At 37.9% G+C, this 12,151-nt stretch overlaps 1 protein-coding gene across 4 annotated transcripts in view; it reads left to right on the top strand.

The window, feature by feature from the left end:
• Positions 1–12,151, top strand: part of LOC121290609 (bromodomain and WD repeat-containing protein 3-like) — a 181,341-nt gene that overhangs the window by 18,358 nt on the left and 150,832 nt on the right. For all 4 annotated transcript variants that reach the window (XR_005945850.1, XM_041211275.1, XM_041211274.1 and 1 more), the window contains 2 exons: positions 10,057–10,278; positions 11,002–11,102. Coding sequence is in view for 3 of the 4 variants with exons in the window: in XM_041211275.1 (XP_041067209.1) it covers positions 10,057–10,278; positions 11,002–11,102 (323 nt within the window). In the remaining variant the exon portion in view is untranslated. The remainder of the gene's footprint in view (positions 1–10,056; positions 10,279–11,001; positions 11,103–12,151) is intronic.

Raw genomic sequence — 12,151 nt, 5'->3', positions numbered from 1 at the left:
TGTAAAGATCCATCTGGTTCACTAATGCCCTTTAGGAAGGGAAATCTGCCGTCCTTATCTGGTCTGGCCTACATGTGACTCCAGGTTGACTCTTTAATGCCCTGAAAAAGGGCAATTAGGGATGGGTATTAAATACTGGCGATGCCCACATCCCTTGAATCAATTTTTTAAAAAGTTATAGCGCAGAAGGAAGCCATTTGACCCATCGTGTGTGCACCAGCTCTCTGAGCATTTTACCTTGTGCCATCCTCCTGCCTTCTGCCTGTAACCCTGCAGATTGTGTCTTTTCAGATAATCATCTAATTCCCTCTTGAATGCCTCTATTGAACCTGCCCCCTCTACGCTTCCAGGCAGAGCATTCCAGACCCTAACCACTCACTGTGTGAAAAAGTTTTTTCTCATATTGCTTTTGCTTCTTTTGCCAAATATTTTAAATTGGTGCCCTCTTGTTCTCGATCATTTCGTGAGAGGGAGCAGTTTCCCCCCTGTCTACCCTGGCCAGGCCCCTCATGATTTTCATTTCCTCTATCAATTCTCCCCTCAGCTGCCTTTTCTCCAATGATAAGAGTCCCAACTTCTCCAATCTGTCTTCATAACTGAAGTTCCTCATCCCTGGAACCATTCTCATAAACTTCTGCACTCTCTCCAATGTGTTCACACCCCTCCTAAAATGCAGTGCCCAAAACTGTATGCCATACTCCAAGCTGAGGTCTAACTAGTGTATTATACAAGTTCAACATAACCTAACAAAAAATATACATACGAACATTTGAATTGGGAACAGGAGTAGGCCACTCAGCCCTTTGAGCCTGCTCTGCCATTCTATAAGATCATGGTTGATCTGAATTTAAACTCAACTGCACAATCCTGCCTATCCCTGATAACCTGTAGTCCCCTTATCAAGAATCTATTTACCTCTGCCTTAAAAATATTCAAAGATCCTGCCTCCATAGCCTTTTGAGGGAGAGAGTTCCAAAAACTCACGACCCTCTGAGCGAAAAAATTTCTCCATCTCTGACTGATTGAAATGGGCGACCCTTTATTTTTAAACAGTGATCCCTAGTTCTTGATTCTCCGTCAAGAGGAAGCATCCTTTCCACATCCAACCCTGGCAAGTCCCCTCATGATCTTATATGTTTCAGTCATACTCTTCTAACCTCCAGCAGATACAAGCCTAGCCTGTCCAATCTTTTCTCATAAGACAATCCACCTATTTCAGGTATTAGTCTGGTTAAGCTTCTCTGAACTGCTTCCAGTGAATTTACATCCTTCCTTAAATAAGGAGACCAATGCCGTACACAGTACTCCAGATGTGGCCTCACCAATGCCCTGTATAACTGAAGCATAACCGTCCAACTCTTGCATTCACTTCCCCTTGCAATAAGCGATAACATTCTATTTGCTTTCCTAATTACTTGCTGTATCTGCGTACTAACTGTTTGTGATTCATGCACTAGGACACCCAGATCCTTCTGCATCTCAGAGCTCTGTGACCTCTCACCATTCAGAAAATATGTTTTTTTTATTCTTCCTGCCAAAATGGACAATTTCACATTTAACCACATTATAAAAACAAAAAACTGTGGATGCTGGAAATCCAAAACAAAAACAGAATTACCTGGAAAAACTCAGCAGGTCTAAAAGGAGTTTTGTTGAAGGGTCATGAGGACTTGAAACGTCAACTCTTTTCTTCCCAGTTCTGTTGAAGGGTCATGAGGACTCGAAACGTCAGCTCTTTTCTTCTCCGCCGATGCTGCTAGACCTGCTGAGTTTTTCCAGGTAATTCTGTTTTTGTTTTTAACCACGTTATACTCCATTTGCCAGATCTTTGACCATTCATCTAATCTACCTATATCCTTTTCTTACCTCCTTATGTCCTCTTCTCAACTTATTTTCCTATCTATCTTTGTGCCATCAAACTTAGCAACCATACCTTCGGTCCCTTCATCCAAATCATTTATAGAAATTGTCAAGAGTTGAGGCCCCAGCACTGATCCCTGTGGCACACCATTTGTCACATTCTGTCAACTAGAAAATGACCCATTTATGCTTATTCTCTGTTTCCTGTTAACTAGCCAATCTTCTATCCTTACCAATATATTACCTCCTACACAATGAGCTTTTAGTTTCTGCAAAAATCTTTGATGTAGAACCTTATCACATGCCCTCTGAAAGTCTAAGTACAGTACATCCACTGATTCCCTTTTATCTACAGCACGTGTTATTTCAAAGAGCTCCAATAAATTGATTAAACATGATTTCCTTTTCACAAAACCATGCTGACTCTGTCTGATTACCTTGAATTTATTTAAGTGCCCTGATGACTTCTTTAATAATAACTTCTCACATTTTCTCTGTGGCATGTTAAGCTAACTGGCTTATAGTCTCCTGTTTCCTGTCTCCCTTTATGAATAAAGGAGTTACATTTGCTATTTTGCAGACTAATGAAGCCTTTTCAGAATCTAGTGAAGTTTGGCAAGTTAAAACCAATGCATCAATTATCTCAGTAGCCACTACTTTTAAGGCCCTAGGCTGAAATGCTTCAGGATGCGGGGACATGTCAACCCATAGTTCGAACAATTTGCTAAGTATTACTTCCCTGGCGATTGTAATTTTCTTGAGTTCCTCTCAACCTTCTGATTCCTGATTTGGAGCTATTTTTGGGTTGTTACTTGTATCCTCTATAGTGAAGACTGACGCAAAATACCAATTCAATCAATATGCCATCTCTTTATTTCCTGTTATTAACTCTCCACACTCACTTTCTGTAGGGCCAATGCTTACTTTGTTAACTTTTTTTTTCTTTTTAAAATATCTGTAGAAACTCTTACTATCTGTCTTTATATTTCTCGCTAGCTTTCTCTTGTACTCTAATTTTTCTCCTCTTATTAATCTTTTAGTCATTTTTTTGCCCTTTTTTAATAATCTGTCTAATCTTCTGGTGTTCGACCCATCTTTGCACAATTATACGCTTTTCCTTTAAGTTTGATACTATCTTTACTTTTTTAGTTAACCACAGATGGTGGGACCTCCGCATGGAATTCTTCTTTCTCGTTGGAATGTAACTATTTTGCGTATTCTGAAATATCCCCTGCATCTCAGTTGACCTATCCCTTAACCTAAATTGCCAGTTCACTTTAGCTAGCTGTGCTTTCATGTCCTCATAATTGCCCTTATTTAAGTTTAAAATAATAGTCTTAGACCTACTCTTCTCTCCCTCAAACTGAATGTAAAATTCGATCATATTATGATCACTGCTACTTAGGGTTACCTTCACTATGAGGTCATTAATTAATCCTATCTCAGTCAATAACAGGCCGAGTATAGCCTGCTCTCTAGTTGGTGCCAGAACATGCTGTTCTAAGAAACTGTCCCGAAAACATTATATGAATTCCTCATCTGATTTTTCCAGTCTATATGTAGATTAAAATCCCCCATGATAATCGCCGTACCATTCTGACAATCGCCATACCCTTCTTTGGTACCCTGTCCTACCGTGTGGTTATTGTTAGCTGGCCTGTACTCCACTCCCACAAGTGACTTCTTGCCTTTTATCATTCCTCATCACCACCCAAACCGCTTCTATATCCTGGTTTCTTGAACTTAGGTCATCCCTCTCTGTTGTGCTAATATTATCTTTGATTAACAGAGTCACCTCTCCACCTTTCTTAAATGTCAGGTACCTTCCAATATTCAGGTCCCAATCTATATCATCTTGCAGCCGTGTCTTTGTAATAGCTATTAGATCATACTTTTTGTTCATCTGTTTTTTGAATGCTACGTGTGCTCAGATACAGAGACTTAAGTTTTGTCTTTCTTTTATTTGTATAAGCTCTAGCCTTATCTGCTAAATTTACTCTTAGATTTGTACACTCTGTCCCTTCTTGTCATGGTCTGTTTCGCATTTCCCACATTAATACCTTCCTCAATTGCCCTGTCTCTACTCTTTGATTTATCACATCTTCCCAAATTTGATCCCTTGTCCCCACTATTTAGTTTAAAACCCTCTCTACTTTCCTACTTATGTGACTCGCAAGAACACCAGTGCCAGCATGGTTCAGGCGTGGACCATCCCAACGGTGCAGATCCCACTTTCCCTAGTACTGGTGCCAGTGCCCCACAAACTGGAACCCACTTCTCCCAGCCAGTCTTGAAGCCACGTATTCACCTCTCTAATCTTATTTGCCCGATGCCAATTTGAATGTGGCTCAGGTAATAAACCAGAGATTATTACCTTTGAGGTTCTGCTTCTTAATTTGGTGCCTAGCTCTTCATACTGACTATGCAGAACCTCCTTCCTTGTCCTACCTATGTCGTTGGTACCTACATGGACAATTGGATCCTCCCCCTCCCACTGGAAGTTCCTCTCCAGACCTGAGCAGATGTTCTGAACCCTGGCACTGGACAGGCAACACTGCCTTCTGGATTCACTCTTTGCTGCAGAGGACAATGTCAATCCCTTTCGCTATACTGTCCTGTACTACCACTACATTCCTTTTTGCTCCCTGACTTGAATGGCTTCCTGTACCATGGTGCAATGGCCAGTCTGCTCATCCACCACCCAGACCTTGCTTTCGTCCACACAGGTTATGAGCGCATCAAACTTGTTTGACAATTGCAAAGTCTGAGGCTCCTCCATTACTGGCTGCTCAGTCCCCTTACCTGCCTCACTCATGGTCACACCCTCCTGTCCTTCACTGCTGACCAAAACAGATGACCCATTCTAAGAGGTGTGACGGTCTTCTGGAACAAAGTGTCCAGGTATTTCTCCCCCTCCCTTATGTTGCAGTGTCTGCAGTTCAGCTTCCAGATCAATAACCCTATTCTGGAATTTCTCTAGCTGCTTACATTTACTGCAGACCTGTTTGTCCTGGATTGCCTTGGTGTCACAAAGCCCCCATATTCTGCAGCTGCAACATAAGCAACTATGATAGGACAGATGTTATGTTATTTAATTAATTTTAATTTAATTACTTTCTTAATTAGCTTTGAATAATTCCTATGTATACTAGAACTTACTGTGCTTAATAAATACTAGTACCACCTACAACTAAAAGTTATACTTTAATTGCATAGGTTGGTGTTTTAGGTGTAAACTTTAATTATTTTGTTTTTTATTCTTTAGGTTATTTTATTTTAAAATTTGAGTTCTTTTATTTATAGATCTATTTTAACTCCCATGCCCTAAGCTAGCTATTAGTATACTGTCCCTAATGCCAAGCACTAGTGGCCAATCAACTTACTAGTTTCCTGTGATGTCACAGTTTTTTAAAATTCTGTTTATTAAGTTTTAACAATAAGCATAATGAGTACCAGTACAAAATAAATTTACAGTACAGCAATAATTTAATACACTTACATTTGGGAAAGAAAGAAAGGGAAAGGAAAACACAAGTAGGAGGAAGAAGCAAAAGGAAAAAAAAACCGTCCCAGCCCCCCAAAAAATAAATAAAAAGAAAATCAACAACAATCATAGGTCAGACATAGTTTCACATGATATGATACATTCAGCCTAATTAGAATCAGTTATATGTAAACGGAGAGCTATAGATCCTCAAAATAATCAAAGAAATTGCTAAATGACATAAAATCCATCAGTGGAGCCTCTTATAGTGTACTTTATTTTTCTCAATTTTAAGATTCTGCATAAGATCATGTATCCAATTAGGAAAAGAAGGTGGGGCAGGCTGTTTTCAGTTTAATAGAATAATATGTCTTGTCAATAATGTTGAAAAGGCGAGTGCAGCAATCTGAATTTTTGTAAGAGGGATGCCATTTGGTTCCACTCCAGAGTGCTGTAAAAGGAGAAGGTTCCATGTTGCTACTCAAAATGTGAAAGTGATGTAAATTTTTTTGTCCAAAACAAAGCCAATTTATGACATGATCTGTACATATGAAGTAGAGGGGCTGGGACAGTATGACATTTATCACAGGTTGGATCAAAATTTGAATAAATCTTATCCATCTATCCAAAGTAAAATTAGCTATGATGTAAGATTTTAAATTATAGCAATCAAGCTTTGTACATAGAGATGAGAAATGTACACAAGAGAGAATAGACTTCCAGTTATGTTCTGATAAGCCTGAGTCAAAATCTTGCTCCCAAAGAGTTGTTAAAGTAGAAAGCAAAGGACAGTGTAGTGAAAAAATTAGAGAATGCAATTTGGAAATGAATCCCCTAACAAAATGATTTAGTTCTAATATAATATCTATCGGTGATTTAGGGGCAGTGTTTTTTTTTAACTCAGTTTCTTCAGTCGCTGAAATGGTCCTGACTCTCACTGCTCTCTCCTCCCGCGCTGCTTTCAGACACTCCCTGCTGCCTCCTCTTGAGCTATTTTCTGACGACTCCTGTTCTCTCCACTCGCTCTGTTTGTACTTTGTGCTCCTGTTAATAAAGCCCAGTCACTGTATGCTTTATTAACTGTTCTCTCAACCTGTCCTATCACCTTTAATGACCTATGAATATTTACACCCACTTTAGAGGAGTACCTTTTATTTTACACTGCCTCTTTATGTTCTTCTTACCAAAATGCAGCAGCATAAAATTTTCTGCATTGAACTTCATCTGCCACCTATTTACCCATTCTACCAACTTGTCTATGTCCTTTTGAAGTTCTACATTGTCGCCCTCAGTTTACAATGCTTCCAAGCCTTGTATTCTCTGCTAATTTTGAAATTGTTCCATGTACACCAAGGTCTAGATCATTATATATCAGGAAAAGCAAGGATCCCAATACTGACCCCTGGGGAACTCCACTACAAACCTTGCTCCAGCCCGAGAAACATCCACTAACTTTTGCTCTCTGTTTCCTGTCACTCAGCCAATTTTGTACCCATGTTGCTTCTGTCCCTTTATTCCATAAGCTATAATTTTTCTCTCACATCTGTTGTGTGGCACAGTATCAAATGCCTTTTGGAAATCTATGGACACCACGTCAACAGCATTGCCCTCATAACCCTCTCTGTTACCTTCAAAAACCTCTAGCAAGTTAGTTAAACATGATTTCCCCTTAAGAAATCAATGCTGGCTCTCCTTAATTAACCCACATTTGTCCATGTAACTATTAATTCTGCTTCTATGTATAGTTTCTGGAAGCTTCCCCACCATTGGATTTCTTACGAAGGCAAAAATAAAATGAGACTAAAATTTGAGATAGAGATAAGACCGGGACTTAGGCAACAAAGCTTATAGCCCTAATTGTAAATTTGTCACAACAAATTAATGGAACTTAGGTGATAAATATCGTGGTTTGTATTCATCAGTAATGAAATACTCAAAGAAGCTACAATAATTTCAACATTGTATTCTTTTGGCAGACAGAAGTTCCATGACTTGGGTAGGTCTTTGGTGATTTATCATAGCCACCAATGCTTAAGTTTTAATTTAAACTGGGATTGGCCATGGTCAATTTTCATCAAGCCTTGTTATGTTCTAGTTCTCAAAGCTGATTTGGGACAGGATCATGTATATTAGAATGTGCAAGGGGTGTCACATCCGTGTTGGTTCCAACCCTTCAGCTAGATTTATTTACTCTAATTGCAAATAGAACTATACAAATAATGATATCGAGGACTAGGTTGTAGCAAATAAGTCTGTTGATCCTACTCTCAATGGAATGTTGCAGATTTCGAGTTAAGGAACTAGTGGCAACTGGTATATTTTAGGTGCCAACTTGTATGAAAAGAAGATAAAACTCTTTAATGAAAGCAACATATGAGAGTAATAAAATTGTATGATTGTTGTATTAGAAATTTTAATGAACCTTATTCAATCAACTGCTGTTTAAAAGTTGAATGAGTAGTGCAGTTAAATATTTCGCATGGTTAGTTTCCCTATGGAGTTAGGTGGTATAATTCAGTGCAAGAATTTTTACTCCAGAATAGCCTGGCCAACCAGTGTCTAACAACTTAATATTTCATATTTGCTCCTAAAAGTGAACTCTGTTGACAGTTTGCAATGTTTGGATGTACCAGTACTTCCTTGTGGTAATTCTTTTGAGAGATTTTAATGGATCCTTAAATGGTAGAACATGAGTTCTTCTTGTTGTATTAACTCATAAATGAGCTAACAATTTTGATCCACTATCTCAAATCATTTATTGCTGTAATTCCCATAACTAATCACAAGATTGCATCAAACAAAATTACATGTGTGCTATTTTACTTTGGATTAGGTACATAAAGAACAATTGTTTTAGTGATCTTCACATATAACTTTTTTACATTATGCTTGGTGGATTTAAGGAGATTAGCAAAAGAACCAGAGATGACACGAGGAAAAACTTTTACGCAGTGAGTGTTTATACTCACAATATGCTATCTGAGAGTGTGGTGGAGGCAGATTCAATTGCGGCTGTCTAAAGAGAATTGGATAATTATCTAAATAGAAAGTGAGTGGCTAAAAATTTGACAGGTGGAATATAAGGTGCAAAAATGTGAGTTTGTCCACTTTGGGAAGAATCAAAAAGTAGAATATTATCTCAATGGAGAGATTTCAGAATGCTGTGGTACAGAGGGATCTGGATGCCCTCATCCATGAATCACAGAAGGTTAGCATGCAGATAGTATAAGTAATTAGGAAGGCAAATGGAATGGTGCCTTCATTGCAGGGGGATAGAGTACAAAAGGGAAGTTTTGCTACAACTGTATCGGGTATTAGTAAGACCATATCTCGTGTACTGCGTACAGTTCTGGCCTCCATATGTAAGGAGGGATATATTGCATTAGAGATAGTCCAGAGAAGGTTTGCTAGGTTGTATCCTGGGATGAAGGGGTTGTGTTAGGAGGCAAGGTTGAGCCTATACTCAGTGGAGTTCAGAAGAATGAGAGTGATATTGAAACATGTAAGACTCTGAGGGGCTTGACAGGGTAGATGCTGAGAGGATGTTTCCCCTCGGGACAATCTAAAACTAGGGGCACTGTTTAAAAATAAGGGGTCTCCCATTTAAGGCTGAGATGAGGACGAATTTCTTCTCTGAGGGTCGTTAATCTTTCGAATTCTCAGAGTATTAGAGGCTGGGCCATTAATAATGTTCAAGACTTGAGTTAGACTGATTGATCTACAAGGGAGTTGAGGGTTATTGGGGTGTGGGGGCAGGCAGTAAAGTGAAATTAAGGCCACAATCAGATTAGCTATAACCAACTTGAAGTGTGGAGCAGGGTTGGGGCCAAATGGCCTACTCCTCCTATTTCTCATGTTCTTATGAAAATATTTGCATGGCAATGGAGAAGTGGGACTAGCTTAGTAGCTTTTACTTTACTGAGTAGCTTTTAGAGAGCTGGCTTGGCCAGAAGGGACTGACTGGCCTCCTCCTATGCTGCAACCGTTCTATGACTCTATAATTCAGTTAATGCAACCTACATTGAAAATTGAATAGTCGTCCTGAACCTTAGGTCACTCCTCTTTTCAAAAGCTGCAATTGGTGCAATCCTAAATTAACTTCAGAACTCTGCCTGGTTTCACTTGTGATTGTGGTTTTGGAGAGGATCTCGAGATATGTATACATGAGATAATGACGAGAAGGTCTAAACACTTGAAATAGACATACAACCTCAGTCCTTATTTCAAGAATTCTAGTCACAGTAATTCTGGCATCAGAGAAAAGCACATTCTTTTTGAATTCTTGTAATAGCTGGCTGCCTTAACTGAAATCTATAGGCTTCTTTTCATACTTTCTTGCAAACTTGTTTTCAGGGCATTGATGAAAATTTAGTATTTGGCTTACTAGCATTTGTCTTGGTGGGAAAACCTAATTAAGGTTTGATTTGAGCTCCACATTATAGATAAAAATTAATACTTCAAAATTAATTTTATGCTTGTACCAAATTTTTCATTTTCTGCTGTAATTTTTACCATGCAAAGCTCTGTATGAGATGTATAGTTAATGGCAAATGTTACATTGCTTCAGTATGTTAGATTACTGCAGTAGCTTAAAATTGTCCGAGATATACACTTGAAATCGGAAGGATAGAAACCCTCTACAGGAGGGTTTGAAAAGCTACAATATTTAGCAGATTATAACACAACAAATTAAAAGATTGATTATGTTCCAGGGCTCTGATGACTGTCTGGTGAAGATCTGGGCCACACACACTGGTCGATTATTGTCCACCCTACGTGGCCACTCCACTGAAATTTCTGACATGGCTGTGAATTATGAGAACACTATGCTAGCTGCTGGCAGCTGTGATAAACTAATTCGAGTTTGGTGCTTAAGAACATGTGCCCCAGTAGCTGTGCTACAGGGGCACACGGGATCCATTACCTCTCTGCAGGTAATTTTAAGAGTATATAAAGTTTATAAAACCTTAAATAATAGACATAAATGTTCTTAAATTTGTAATCTGCGATCATTCATGCTTTGAGGTTTCAAAGGTTTTAACTCTTACCTTAACTCTGCCATTATATTTTTGATGTCATATTTTATTATGCTGATGGAAAAATTGTGGAAGGGTTGCTTCTTCGGCCTTATCTCATAAATATCGATTTCACCAAGTTATTATGACTATTTTGACCTGTGAAAGAGTTCAATTCTGCTTTGCACAGGCACAAAGTGTGCATTTACTTGTATTTAAACCTTGGACAACTTATTGTGAATCAATTCAGAAAATTAATTGACAGTAAAGGAGCCTGAAATCAAAATTCTGCATATACGTTATACATAAAGCTTTACTCGGCTACTGAACTTGAATTGAGCACAAAATATTCACAGTAATTATTTTTAAAACTAGATACTGTTTGCATTTAAACTCAGTTTTTCTGTATTAAAATTTTATTAAATGCAGCCACCTTAAAGTTGGAAATATAGTTGAACTGATTTATTTGAGGCTTATGAACAAAAACAGTTAATGTTATTTATATGAATCACTTCGTTTTTAAAAAAAAGTCATAATGGAAAGAAGTTTATTTTTGCCTGTGCAATCAATTTCAAATGTGAATTTTTAAAATGTGATTCAAAATCTGATGATTATGTGGTACTCTTTGTGCACTTATTCCAGTTTAGCCCTATGGGCAAAGGTTCAGTACGGTACATGGCTTCTACAGGATCTGATGGGAGTGTTTGCTTTTGGCAGTGGGATCCGACTACTCTGAAATTCAAGTAAGTTTTCAAGTGTTTGAATCATTGAGCAATATTTATTAATTGAGAATTATCGTATTTGCTTTTTACCAATCCCTTAATTATAGAAATAAAATTGCAGCGAGCTGGCTTTAAAATTCAGGATTACTCTATTAAGAATGCCAAAACGAGGTTTGTGGTTGTTGCTTGATCCTAGTTTTCCTGCAATTTTAACTTCTTTAAAACTCAAACTTTTGCATATTAGGGAACATAGGGACTTTCCGCTCCTTATTTTCAACTTGGTATTCTGTTTAATTGCCTAACTTTTATGTTCTGTGTTGGAAATTGTTAAATTGATAGTTTTGTAGTGATGATTTTAAATATTTTTAAAAAAGGCATTGATGTTTTCCATTCATGTTCATTGCTAAGATACAATATGATATTTCTGAGTTGTGCTGTAAAGCTTTTAATTATCCATCATAATTGGGACTTGTTTGATGGCTAGAAGGAATTAGTAGATAATGAAGAGTCCCCATGTTTTCTATTTTGAAAGTGATTGCTCCCATGCTAGCTGACAGTTTTTACTCCCAATGATACTTATGCAAGATGACATTCTTTTTTCCAAATAGTAATGGTTAAACTATTCAGTGCTCCATGTTATCTGTAGTTACATGACAGAAGATCCTTAGAATGGGGATGACAAAAGGATTTAGATCAGATAGTCATAGGGCGGGATCATTCACTATTAGTGGATATATTTTTCTGGTTGGTTCCAGCACAAGTTTGTTTTCTGTACCTGAATATAAGAGAGATTTGGTCTATTTCAGATTTGCCAGTGGACGTGATTGACACTTCAAAAAATGGGACCTCAGATAATTGAAATTGTAACACATTAGTGTGTACCAAACTAAACAAGTTTATTTCAAAATAACAATTTTGGCTTCGAGACAATAACATACATCTAAAAATTATGCCAATAAACCAACAGTATTGATTAATTGGTCTTGAGCTGAAGAAGATAACTTTATAGCAGCTATTTCAAAACGTATGTTGTTTTGCAGCTGGATATTTAAGACCAAATGTGTGTTGTA

Source organism: Carcharodon carcharias, chromosome 18 (genome assembly GCF_017639515.1).
Source record: "Carcharodon carcharias isolate sCarCar2 chromosome 18, sCarCar2.pri, whole genome shotgun sequence".
In the NCBI taxonomy this organism is placed as follows: Eukaryota; Metazoa; Chordata; class Chondrichthyes; order Lamniformes; family Lamnidae; genus Carcharodon; species Carcharodon carcharias.
This window is presented reverse-complemented; position numbering and strand designations above follow the sequence as displayed.